Below are 13,748 nucleotides of genomic sequence, written 5' to 3'. Positions count from 1 at the left end.
TTGCATCAATAAACTTATCCAACAAAACTTTAAGCTTGGTAAATAATAAGTTACAGATACATTTTCTTGAATAAAAATAGAAAGGTAATATTGAATTTCTGCTATCCTAACCAAATAAACATCATATAAGGTCAAATATAACTTTGTCCATCCCAAGACATTCGACCACTCAGGAGATATAGCCTGTCTGAGCTTACTGTGGCATGTCACTAATCAGCTAACACAAGCAACGTCTAGCAAATACAGTTGTCCCACCTTCTATGAACTACACAAACAACACAACCATAATGAACAGGACAGACTTTACGCAAATTTCCACCTCTAGACTCAGGTCCACATTGCTTCAAATCTATGAAGCACCGGTACGGGTACGACAAACAACATTTCTAAAAAATGAGATACAGATACGACGGGGATATGACAAATTTTATATAATTAATAATATATATCATTTGTAATGAAAAATTTAAAAGATACATAAATATATGAACCGCAAATCATATTTATAAAGTCATTATAAAACCACAAATATCACTCATAAGTCATTATAAAACCACAAATAACATATATAACACATCATCATGATATCTCATCACAACTATAAAATCTAAAAACTATATCCGTTAATTTTTTTGGTTTTAGAAGTTAGTGTTTGTCGAGAGAAAATAGAGAATAGGTTAGATGAGTTATAATTTTTTTTATATCTGTATGTTTTGCACAAACGGTGGGTGGGTGAGTTAATATTAATTTATTTAATTTGTTACATAATCCCTATATTATCAAAGTTTTTTTTTAAAACACCCCTACAATTTATCTAATTAATTTATGAAAACTATCACCGACATATTCCTGCATATATCTGATGTATCCCCTAATTAAAAAAGGAAAAGAAAAAAAAAAAGGAATACTTCCTAACTATATCTCGCCATATTAATATCCCCAAAGTATCTAATACGCGCAAGATGATCTCTTAGAAGGATCAGTGCTTCATAGCTTCAAATATAAGATATTATATTATAGAATATATTTTTCCATTTTAAAATTTTATACAATTTTTCTCTTTCACCATTTGCTAATAAAGCTTAAAATTGTCCAAATAAAAGATACAAATCGTGGAAAAATATTAAACTTCTAATCTTTTATCATAAGAGGTCAACTGTCTCGATAAAACGTTTTGAGTCTTTTGACAACGCTACTAAAAATGAACTGCAAACCAAACAAGCACAAAACAAAGACAACAAAAAGACAAACACCAAAGAAAACAATATAGTGTGAGGCAAGCATTACTTGGATGACAAATCTCACAAGTGATACATCTATTCGGATTCCAAAATGTTGAATATGATAAGGGACTGGAGCCAGCCACTAACAGGGACGGATCCAGAGAGGGGTTTGAGCACCCATTAGTCGTCAGAAAACGCTAAAATATCTATGGAAATTATGTAAAAACACCAAAAAATATCAAATTACACTCATAAATCACGAGAGACCACTACAAAACACCCATGTCAGTGAATCTTGGATCCGTCACTGACCACTAATAAGTAAGAAATTCAAGGAAGCATTTGGTGCCTATTCTTCTTTTTGTCCCACTATCAATCTTCCTGTAGCAACGACAACCAATAATTTTACCCACGCGTCACATTCTTGATTCCCTGGCACGCTCTCAAAATCTTTAGGTCATGAGAGTTGGTACAACACATGCCACTTATCACATTTTTGGCTGAATATATTAGAACAACGGCACAATATTAAAACAACGATAAGATTTACAATCTCCCAGTTGAAATATAATAGTTCAATAATTAAAGGTTTAATACATCAGTTGCCCTCTGAACTTGTCCAAAAAGTTTTATTAGTCCCATAAACTTGTTTAAATTATTATAATTAAGTGTCTAAATCTATAAAAGCGTCATAAAGATATACAAAACAGAAAGTTAATTTGTTTTACTGACTAAGAATCACGAATTAGGCCTTTATTTTTTAAGTTTTAAATTTCTTTATGACAACTTAAATGTATATCACTTAAACAAGTTCAGACAGCAAATAGATCACTGCCAGCAAGTTCAGGAGGCTAATAGATCACCTTAAACAAATCTAGGTAGCCAATTTTTAAGCAAGTTGAGGAGGCTAATGGAACACCATGTAAGTTGAAGGGGTCAATCAACCATTTTGGACAAGATCACGAGGCTGTTGATATATTAAGCCGTAATTAAACTACATCCATAAGCCCTCGTATTGTAAGTTGGATTCCCGACGGATAGGGACAAAACTCAAAAGCATAACAACATAAAAAAAATTTGGTATTGGACATCATTTTCAGATCCTGCTCCAAACATTCTTTGCTATCTAGTAGAAATTAGGCAGCCCAAGTAATCTAAAACATACGAGTAACATTTTGTACAATAGATGATAGCTTTTTTTTCTATTTCTTGAGCATTTAACAAGTCACATGATATGAAAATATAATTAGGAGTTTGGATAGGAATGTTATCAAACCTTCTAGCTATACCGTAAACCTTCCATTTCGAGATTAGCTGTCTTACCAGCTCTCTCCCTACAAGCCCGGTGGCCCCGAAAATTTCAGCAGCTTTTGGTTCTCCATTGATGTGTTCGCTTGCTGCCATTGATTATATATGCAACGTATTTAATTCCTGGACATATAGTTAGATGATCAGTTATAGACTTAATAGTGGATGTTAATTAATGACCTTATAACAGTGTTTTAGAATAAACATCTAATCTATATCAAAACTTTTCTTTTGAAGGGACAATGTATGCTAAAAAGCTACTTATAATTCCATATATCAAGCTCTCATCCAAAACACTACAATTTTAATTCTCTATAAAGTATAAACCAAGATTATCAGTATAGTTACCCTTATAGCATGAGTTCAGGATCCCGTGTAGAGTTTGACCCTGATGAATCCCGCGTCCGATCTACTATTTCTAAGTCTGAAAATCACGTCCAAAATTGGATCCACCATGTAGAGCTTGGTGTCTTCTACAAGATTAGTGAAGTTTTGGTCTGTTATCAAGTTTGCTGTTTGATCTCAATCATTTCTATCTGTCTGTCTGAGCTTGGTGTCATCACAGCATTTCGATGACAAATTCATGTAGATGATTTCAAGTACATTTTCTTAACTAGCAAAAGAGGGAAAAAAGATATGTTAATCACACACAAATTAGATAAAATTCTACCAGAATCAAAATGATTAAAAACAAAAACAAGAAACATATAAATATAACTGTGGTGCAGCAGAAAATCAAATGCCAAAGTTTATTCATGCTCCTAGTGCATTGCTTTCTTGAATTTACTGTCTCTAGGATTATGTTCAATTTTATAATTAAAGAGCCACCTCATAGGTCCAGATGTCCAAATACAGAGAATGCAAAAAGTAAAAATTAGATTTAAATTAGAAATTAATAATAATCTGGTTTTCTTTTAAATTTGTCACTAGAATTTAACTAATTGGATTAGAACTTAAAAGAATATTCGTATTTTGAAATTAATTTTCCCAATTAGGATGTGCCTAAACTAAAAACATTGAATAATTTTGTAAATTTCCATGTGTTTAGCATTCTTTGACATGTAAGCCTTTCAAAAACAAATTTCAACTTTATTCTCCAACAAGTTCTCATGTGCACTAAATCAATGCGTTTAACTTAGAAAATGAAACCAATGCATTCAACCATAAATACAAAGATCAATTAGCAGCTCATAACAAAGAAAAAAGTAGGAAGAAGAACAACTCATAGTATTGATCCCGTATCAAAACTTTTTTTCAGTCTCATTTTACATTTTTCTCAGCTAAATATTTTTCAGCAGATACTTTTGGGGAGTCATCTTGCACCCCAAAGCCTCAATATTCTGGAGAAAAGAGGCTGGAACCATCGCTGGTAGGGGTGATTCCGGAGGCCTGGGGCCGCGGCCCTCCCTGGCACCCCTTGTTTCTTCTGTATCAACCATCATTTGAGCAATTAAACTGAATTACAGAGGCCAACTTGTTTCATTGGAAACCTCTCCTTGTTGAAACATATCCTGCGTGAAACTCAATCGTGCTTCAATCACCCTAGATAATATGTGTTCCTAAAAAATTACAGAACTTATGGCTTTTCAAATGTGACTTGAAGTTGAGTTTCCAGTTTTAATGCAATCCATGTATTTTTCTGAAAAACTCAATATCTTCTGTGGGTTGTAACATGAGTTCTTATGATTCCATGATTTGAACTTATGAATCCTAATTTCAATATAAAAAACAATTATGACTACTTTAATTGGCCTTTTTTGTTGCTTGCTCGGGTGGGGGAAACAGAACAGTGAGAGATGTTGTGTTTGTGCACAATGAGTTCTTCATTGCAACTAGAAAAAGTAAATGTATTTCATTTCTCTAGAAACTAAATATATATTTACTTAGATAAGTTGATGACCGTAACGGTTGAGACAAATTTCCAATTGGTTTGGTTTTTCTGTTTTAGCAGAATTCCAAAGCCAAAGCCAAAGGTTGAGAAGCCTAATAAGAAGAAAGATACTTCTAACAGCAATGAGGAAACTGCAGCAGCAGACAAATCAATTGCTGATTCAAGCAGTTTGCCTGATGCAGAACCCGAGCCCCGACCACAGGACGAGTTATTATTTGAAGTCCGGAATGTTGATTAATCACATATTTCAGCTTAGGACAACGATTTGGGTTTTCTTTGATAGGCTTTGATTTCGAAGTCATGTCCGAAAAAACATAAAAAAAAATATACCTGCTTAGTAAAATTCATATAAGGTCAAATGGGAGAGCACAAATGGAACAAATAACACAGAGCAGCAACCTTTTTTTTCGAAAAATATAAATATATAGGAAATTAATAAAAAGGAAACTTGTGGTATTGAAACGTACAGCACCCTTAATAGAGCTATTATTTCATTTTACTAAGTTTATTAACATCACTCCATTGAAAAAGACAATAATGAAATTCACATATTTCATCAGGCTCATGTAGAAAAGTACCTTAATATGTGTGTCACAATCTTTCTCATGTTCTCAATATACTCAGGAACTGGAACATGAGGACCTAGTCCAGATGAATGAGGTCCCATTGAATCATTACCACCAAAATATACTACGACTAAGTCTGGCTGTGCGGCAGCATCCTATCCCACAAAAAAAAAAATGGCAGCATTGTCCATCCCAAGCCTGAAAGTGGCAGCAGCTTATCAAGTAGCATAAGCAAACACTAGCAAATACAGTTGAGATACCATTCTCCCACCATCTATGAACTACACAAACAACACGACCATAATTGACCACACAACACGAATTGACACCCCTAGTGTCAAGTCCGCTTTGCAATAAATATAAGATATTGGATTACCAAATCTAGTGCACCAGAGAAAAGGATATATTTTGAGGTCAGCATTACTTAGAAGACATATCTCACAAGTGACAAGGGGTCATCTTGCACCCGGACCCTCAATTTTCCAGAGACAAGGGGTCAGAAGGGTGATTCCAGAGGCCGGGGGCCGAGGACCCTTTCTAAGCTAGAATCCCGATATCGAAAACAGATTTCTCCAAAACGTAGTCTCCCATCTCATGACCCCAACACAAACACACATATATATAGCTCAAATCTTTATCACAAATCCCTATAGAAAACTACTCAAGCTAATAAATCTCACAAATGACCATACACAATGAACTCTTGATATGTTGTTCAGATTATAAAGAACCATTTTTAATGCAATCTGCGTATTTTGCCAGAAAAATCAATATCTTCCGTGGATTGTAACAACAGTTTTTATCATTCCACGATTTGAACTTATGAATCCTACTTACAATATAAAAACCAATTATGACTACTTGGCCTTTTTTGTTGCTTGCTCATGTAAGGGAAACAGTGCGAGATGATGTGTTTGGGCACAATGAGTTCTTCTTTGCAGTTACCTAGAAAAAGTAAGTGTATTTCATTTCTCTAAGACTAAATATACATTTACTTAGATAAGTTGGTGACTGTAACTGTTGAAACAACTTTCCAATTTGTTTGGTTTTTCTGTGTTAGCAGAATTCCAAAGCCAAAGCCAAATCCAAAGGTTGAGAAGCCTAATAAGAAGAATGATACTTAAGATGGCAATGAGGAAACTACATCAGCAGACAAATCATATGTCGATTCAAGCAGTTTGCCTGATGCAGAACCTGAACCCCAACTTTAACTGAATTTATTGGACTTTGAAAATGGAAAACTGACACCTAAACCATTAATTGGAAATTTCAGAATTGAAAATCATAAGATAGTCTTTCAGTTCTGGTTAACCTAATTTGAGATATGTCGAAATTGAAGATCGTCCTTACACATCATTGATAATGATGATGACAAATTCAACAACAGCGACACAATATATAACATGGGTAAATTCAGGGAAACAAATCATTAATTTCCACATTGCATTTGCAAAAATGAGCATAAATCTATATATTAAATATTTGATCAATTCCTTAAAATGAAAAAAAAATGCATAAATCTTATATATTGAACATTTGACATTTTATCAACAAAGTTTCAAACTAAACCATGATAAAGTCAAGATATTATACATTCTGCACAATTACAGCCACAACAGCAATGAATACTTTGTCATATGCAAGTGAATAATTAAATTCTGCAGATTCATATGTTAGGCATGGTATACTTTTAATTGGAATCACTAATGGCTACAGTTATATTTCAGAAAATGATAATATAAGCAAAGTAGCATCTAGAATGGTGACAGACAGTAGTTTTCACCTGGTCAGTGACTCACCAAGTGAATTTGGTCCGTCACCGTTAGATGTAGAAGGTGCAAATCTAAGCCATACGATTGTTTTAATCTCCACCATATGGTTTTAACAAACTTAGATCTAACGGTGACCGACCAAATTCACTTGGTCAGTCACTGACCAGGTGAAAATTACTGTGGTAACAGAAAGGATTAGACAGTAACATAAGAAAATATCACAGGCTGGTATGAATCACTACTCTACTTAAATTTAACCAAGAAAAGTAAATAGGAAAGCAAAAGGATCAAGTGACATACCACAACCAGCATAGCAATATTTAGCAGAGCATTCCTCCTCCCTTAGGTCAAAGTCAAGGAATAGGTTAACTGTTGACGCTGGCCCAACTAAGGTAATATAGAAAAAAAAATCCAGTAATTGAGGATCAATAAGCGCAAGTCTCGTATTCCACTGTCAAGAGATTTTGGTTTATGACCTTCCACGGCCACAAGAGCAGCCAGGTAGAATTAAATCGTAAAGTTGGGAAATTGGTGAATCCTACAGAAATCTGTGCACTTGACTATCTACCTTTTCGTTTGAAATCTCTTGGACCAGCCAGATTTGGAAGAGACGCCTTCATTTCTTTCAAAAGGGTCATAGCTAACTCCTCCTTTCCCATTTTTTTTGAACTATTGATTAGTGATCTATATATGTATATTGATGGACGGATCCGACTTTTTTTCATCTCATTGAAGAGTCTCAATTGTTCCTCAATCTTTCCTGAATTTCCAAAACTCTGAATTAGTGCAGTATATGTAAGCAAATCCGGTCTAATACCCCTCTCACTCATCTCCCTTATGTATACCAGACACAAGTCCAACCTTCCAGCCTCTTGCAACTGGTTTAATAATGTGTTGTAAGAAATAAAGTCAGGGATAATTCCTGCTTCCTTCATGGAAGAAAACTCATGGAGCATTTCATCAACCCGTCCTGCATGACCTAACATATCCAAAACTGTATTATAGGTTATCAAGTCTGGCATACAATTCAAACCCTTCATTTGATAAAATATTAGAAGCGCTTTGTCGAACTGCCTAGATTTAGCGAAGGCAAAGATAATTCTATTTATAACCGTTAAAACCATCATACTTCTTGGAAAATTATGCTCCAAAACTTCCTCAACAAGTCTCAGAAGCAGAGAATTATTATCATTTGTGCTTATAAAACCCTTAGCAAGACTAAAATAAGAACTTGAAGGCAATGATTCACAAGACATTAGTAGATCCTTGAAAACCTGGGAGACAATCTCAACCTTATTTACTTTGCCTGCTGCTTCCACAATAAGATTATAAGCATCGGGAACAGGGAAGATGTTTTTACCCTGTAATGATTGCAGCAATCTAGCAGCAATTGAAACTTTTCCTGCATTGCATAGCTCCAAAAGATGAGCAGTACAGATTCCTCCACTAGACATTGGATCATTTTCCATGGCCGAAAGAATCACATTCAAGTTCCTTTCTACAATCTTGTCCTCATCTAAAGATGCATGTGTTGCAATTAACTTATAATTGGTAACAACTTCAGTTATGCTATTGACAAGTGGCGACATCCAATATGAACCAACTGGAACCGATATCATACAACTCTGTATTATTAATATAACCATCATCACTTTTTATCCCAAAAAAAAATTACATAACATAACAAACAAAATCTCAGTTATTTTGAGAGCTTGAGACCAAAATAAAATGAACAAAAGTCTAGGACAAACTAAAAGATACTAACCTTTCTGGCCAAACAAAGTCTAGAGAAAAATAAGGTTCTCCCAAGGATCGCAACCAAACTCCTCATCTGGTCAAGGGAAACAGCAACCAAATCAGACAAAGTCATTTGATAGTACCAATTTGTGTTTTAAAAAAAAAAAACTAACAAAAAGAAGTAAGAGCTAAACAACATTTTGAAGAATAACCACAATCAAAAAAGCCAGGAGCCCTAACAATCATAAAGCTCTTATAAACAATTCTAGTATAAGCACAATAGCTTTTCAATTAACATATATGAGACATAGAAAAAGCATAGAAAGAGTTGGACACGGCAAGTGAGGGTAAGAAGGAGAGAAATGAGAGAGAATTGATCCCTCAATATCTAACTTTTAAAGTCCACTTCTCAAGAAAGTCTTACAGAATAAAACTTTATTTGACTGCCTAATATCCTTACTGGAATACACCGACTAAGATTGTCCTAAACATGTGAGCCATGTCAAATGCATATGTAGTTTCAATTAGTGAACATTGATAAACGAAACGAGCACACAAATAGTCACAAAGAATAGCAGTGAAGTAACTAAGCTGAAAATGAAGATTCAAACTGGTTTGGCAGTCCCCACAAGAACCCTAGAATCAAACTTCACTATACAAGAACAAGCCTCTAATCTCGCAACATATTGTTCCAGAACCCAAAATAGGATAACAAGAAAAAAAGGCAGGTGCCTATTCTTCCTTTTGTTCTGTTGTCAATTGCCTATAGAAAACAACAACCGCTAACCACTAATCTTACCTACGTGTGACAGATTCTTCATCTTCTGGCACACTGTTCAAAATTTTTAGGCCATCTGAGAGTTTGATACAACACAAGCCCCTTTTTCCCATTGTTGGATGAATTGTTGTTATTAGCACAACTGCACAATATTAAGACCGCATTAGCATTTACCATCTCTTACAAATTGATAGAAACTCAATGCAACACAAAAATCATTTGAAAGAAATTGCAACATCAGAAAAGCTCAGTTCATTGTTTTACCTTAATATCCACAAATAGAAATTTATAGTAGTTTCAGAATGAGATTAGTATCCACTTCTAACGCAAGTGTGGTGTCAACTACCCTTAATCCCTTCTCACGCATCTCATGCATAAGTTCATTTGCCTAAAGCTGAAGGGAACGGTTTTCAATTGACAACATAGAGATTATTATAGTAGACCATTTCAAGCACTATTGCTTAACTAGCAAAAAAGAGGAAAAAGCATAAGCACACAAATTAGATAAAATTCTATCTCAATCAAAATGAGTAAAAACAAAATCAAGAAACATATAAATATAACTGTAAAATAACATAGGTAAATTCAGAGAAACATTTTGTGAAGAAAACACTAATTTCCAGTCAGTTTCATTTGCAAAATGAAGTAGCTTAAATCCTATAAATTAAATATTTTATAAACATCACAGGTATTAACTAAATCCTATATATTAAACATTAGGCACATGATAACATGATAAACATGAAAATAGTCACAAAGAACAACATTGACTACATCAAAACTATATACTACAATGAAGATTCAAACTGGTTTCCAATGTGGTAGTCCTCACAAGAACCCTACAATAGAACTTTACTACACAAGACCAAGCTCTTAATCTCACAACATAAAAGACTAAAAAAAAGTGTATTCTTTAGTTTTTCATATGGTCAATCTGCCTATAAAAAGACTGTTAACAGCTAATTTTACCTAAGTGTCTCATTCTTCATCTTCTGGTACGCTCTCCAAATATTTGTCCATGTATAGTTGGTACAACACACGTCATTTATCCCTATTGTGGGATGAATTGTTGTTATGAGCATAACTGCAAAAACATTAAGACAACGATTACATTTTTCCACTCTTAGTTGATATATAATAGTTAAGTAATTAAGAGTATGCTTATTGTATGTTGAATTCCCAACGGAAAAAACTCAAAGCAAAGCAACACAAGGCTTTGGTAAGCATTCAAAGTATGCTTCGCAAACAGCAAGATGAGAGTAATATAAGTTCACAGCACAAAAACCATTTGAAAAGAGTTGCAACATAAGAAAAGTTCAGTTAATCGTTTTACCTTGATATCCACAAATATAAAGGTATAGTAATTTCAGAATCAGATTCATATCCACTGCCAACGCAAGTGTTGTGTCACCAACCCCTTAAACCCTTATCACGCATCTCATTATTAAGCTCTTCTGCCCTTGATAGATTATTGTGCCGGAGAAATCCACCAATCATGATATTATAAGAGCACTTATCCGGGGAGCAACCATTTTCTTCCATTTTCTTAAAGACACTATACGCCTCATCCACCCTTCCTCCTTTGATAAGTCCACCAATTATTATATTAAAGGTGTAAATATCTGACTGCAACCCATCAACACAAAGCCTAGAAAGTAATTCCTTTGCATCTTCGAGCCTTCCAACTTTGAACATGCTATCTATTAGGATACTATATGTAACTATGTCAGGCTTCAACTGGTGCACTTGCATTTCATGAAATAACGAAATAGCAACATCAAGGCACCCTTGTTGACAAAGACCATGTAGCAGAATTGAGTAAGTTACATTATTCAAAAGATAGCCACGTGCACACAGCTTCTTAGAAAAGTCTAGGGCTACCCAAGGTCCTTTTGCAAGGCATAGACCGTGTATAAAAGAGTTACAAGTATAAACATCGGGAACCAAACCTTCACGAAGCATTTCATCAATAAGATGGTTGGCAACATCTATCATTTTCCTCTTACAATACAAATTAATCAAGATGTTGTAAGTCTGAACATTAGGATTACAACCTTTCCTCCTCATCACATTAAACACTTTGTCTACTCGATGCATTTGTCCGTGTAGACCATACCCATCTATTAACGAGCTGTATGTGATCACATTAGGTTTTAAACCTCTTTGGATCATCATTCCCAAAATACATTCAGATTTTGTTATAAATCCTTCTTTACAAAGTTTATCGATCAATATGTTGTAAGTAACGATATTTAGTGCTACATTACTATCCAACATTTCACTAAGCAAAAGTGCAACTTCCTTCCACTTGCTCGAATAGCATAGCCCATGAATTAATGAGCTATAAGTAACAACATCAGGCAAAATGCCTCGACTCTTCATCTTTTTTAAAAGGTCGAATGATTGAGTAACTAAATTATGTTTGCAAAGACCATCAATGATGGTATTATAAGTCACCAAATTAGGCTCGCAACCTCTCTTAGTCATTTTTCCAATTAAACACTTAGCCAAGTGAACATTTCCAACTTTACATAGACCATTTAGAATCACACTATAAGTATAAATGTTAGGTTTATACTTCATAGCTGATATCTTATTAAACAACTTCAATGCATCATCAATTTTACATTCCTTGCATAATCCATCAATCAGAGAAGTAAACGTAATAATATTAGGCTCAAAACCAATTTTGAAAATCCTAGCTAGAACAGAGAATCCAAAACCCACACAATCTAAATTGCAGAAGCAATTAATCAAGATGGTACAAGAATAAAGATCAGGTCTTATTCTCAGGCATTCCATTTGCTCCGACAAAGAAATGGCAGTCTCAAAACGGTTCATCCTAACAAAAGCAGACAACAATTTGCTGAACTGAAAGATTGAAGGTTTCATCCTTCTAAGCTCACACAATAAATTATTGAATTCAGTAGCAGGTAAGGGATCCATACCAAGAAACTTGTGAAAAGAAGAAACGAAATCATCTGACCTTGAGGGTGAAGTACAAGTATGGAGAGTAGAAATGATGCCAAAAAACTGAAGAAATGGAGAACGAACCAGAAGTCGAGCCGAAGAGGAAGAAAGAAGCATGGACATGGTGTGAATGGTGGAGTTGCAGAGAGAGAGAGTGAGAGGGGAAACCCTAACAATTTGTCTCAAATTTGAATTTAGAAATTGTGCTACTGATTCCGTGTCTACCGTTGCAAATTCTCACGCTCAAAATGCGTTACTGAAATTTTCAACAAATTTCATATCAAATTTTGAGTAAAAAGACCAAATTAAACATTCAATCTTTATTTAAAACGAAACTGATCTTAAAAAAACAAAGTGATATTTCTTTTGTACCTGTACATGTCTACTGAACCCTAGACCTCGGCATGGGTTGAGCTGGGTCACCTCGGTATGGGTTGAGCTGGATCGGGCTCGGACCGGACCTGTCAGCTTTGTGATAAAACATGATAAGTCCAAGCCCAGTCCAAACCCACATTAATTAGAGTTAGAAAAATAAATAAATAAATATATTGTTAATTATGCGTATGATATTAGAGTAATAAATAAAAAGTTAGGAAATTAAAAATAAATTAATAATAATAATGTATCTATTAGTTAATAATATAAGCAGGTGGTACTTTAAAAAAAAAATTAGGTCCAATTTTTTATTATTTAATATTAGTATCAATCAGTTCATTTGAGTGGAGTTTAGTAACTTACCATTGCTTATTATAATAATAATTATTATTATTATTAGAATCGTTATTATTTTTATAAGCCTTTTATTTTAATTATTTAAATGATTATATTATTATTTTAGTTTCAGTAGAATTCAGTTCAGTTAAATTCAGTAGTATTCAGTTCAGTAAAAAAGAATAGAACCTTGCTCCACTTACCAAATTATCCAATGAAAAAAACGAATTGATATCTATATTGAAAAAAAATGATAACAATATATTAGATAGGCGGGCTGGGCCGGATTTGGGAATTACCTTTTATAGTCTTGCCTAGTCTGACTCAAGCCCGATATAAATATGTGGGTTGGGTTAGGTTTGGACAAAATAATTATATGTAAAGTGCGATTAAGCTCGGTCTGGTCCAGTCCATGAACAAGTCTAGTACAAGATAGAGCATCTCTATTGAAGGTGTTATACAAAGTTCAATAACGCATGATACTAAAATATAATATTTCATTTCCTCACTCATCCGCATCATTTTTGACAACTTTTGTTAAAAATACTTCAATATTAAGCAATTTCAAAAATTGATAATATAATCTCATAAATTATTACTTTATATATAATTTATTTTAATTATAAATATTGTCATACAAATATACCAATAGTAAGCAATTAAAGTTATTTAGAATCCCAAATGAACCTGGCCTTGGATTTTATATTATATAATAATTTTAACTATATATATTATTAATTATGTGTAGTATATTAGAGTAATAGATAAAAAAAAGATAGGAAATTACGACTA

The 13,748-nt window shown here is 33.8% G+C and overlaps 1 protein-coding gene across 1 annotated transcript; it reads right to left on the bottom strand.

Moving 5' to 3' along the window:
- Nucleotides 1-948: 948 nt before the first annotated feature.
- On the bottom strand, nt 949-12,562 carry LOC136233588 (pentatricopeptide repeat-containing protein At1g63330-like). Its single transcript, XM_066023323.1, has 6 exons — nt 10,686-12,562; nt 8,526-8,591; nt 7,061-8,385; nt 5,001-5,186; nt 2,880-3,144; nt 949-2,654 (listed from the first exon to the last, which is right to left on the bottom strand). The coding sequence occupies exons 1-3, from the start codon at nt 12,366-12,368 to the stop codon at nt 7,321-7,323; spliced, it is 2,814 nt and encodes a 937-aa protein (XP_065879395.1). The 5' UTR covers nt 12,369-12,562; the 3' UTR covers nt 949-2,654; nt 2,880-3,144; nt 5,001-5,186; nt 7,061-7,320.
- Between the last annotated feature and the right edge of the window lie 1,186 nt (nt 12,563-13,748).

This window comes from Euphorbia lathyris, chromosome 6, assembly GCF_963576675.1.
Source record: "Euphorbia lathyris chromosome 6, ddEupLath1.1, whole genome shotgun sequence".
Lineage (NCBI taxonomy): Eukaryota > Viridiplantae > Streptophyta > Magnoliopsida > Malpighiales > Euphorbiaceae > Euphorbia > Euphorbia lathyris.
Note: the sequence above shows the minus strand (reverse complement) of the source record. Positions and strands in the feature narration are given on the sequence as shown.

Excerpts from the sequence above, each read along its gene's own strand:
- LOC136233588 (XM_066023323.1), bottom strand. The coding sequence starts at position 12,368 with ATGTCCATGCTTCTTTCTTCCTCTTCGGCTCGACTTCTGGTTCGTTCT. Across the intron at positions 8,592-10,685 it reads ATAAGGGTTTAAGGGGTTGG|ATGAGGAGTTTGGTTGCGAT; the intron begins TGACACAACACT and ends TCCCTTGACCAG. Across the intron at positions 8,386-8,525 it reads GACTTTGTTTGGCCAGAAAG|AGTTGTATGATATCGGTTCC; the intron begins GTTAGTATCTTT and ends TTAATAATACAG.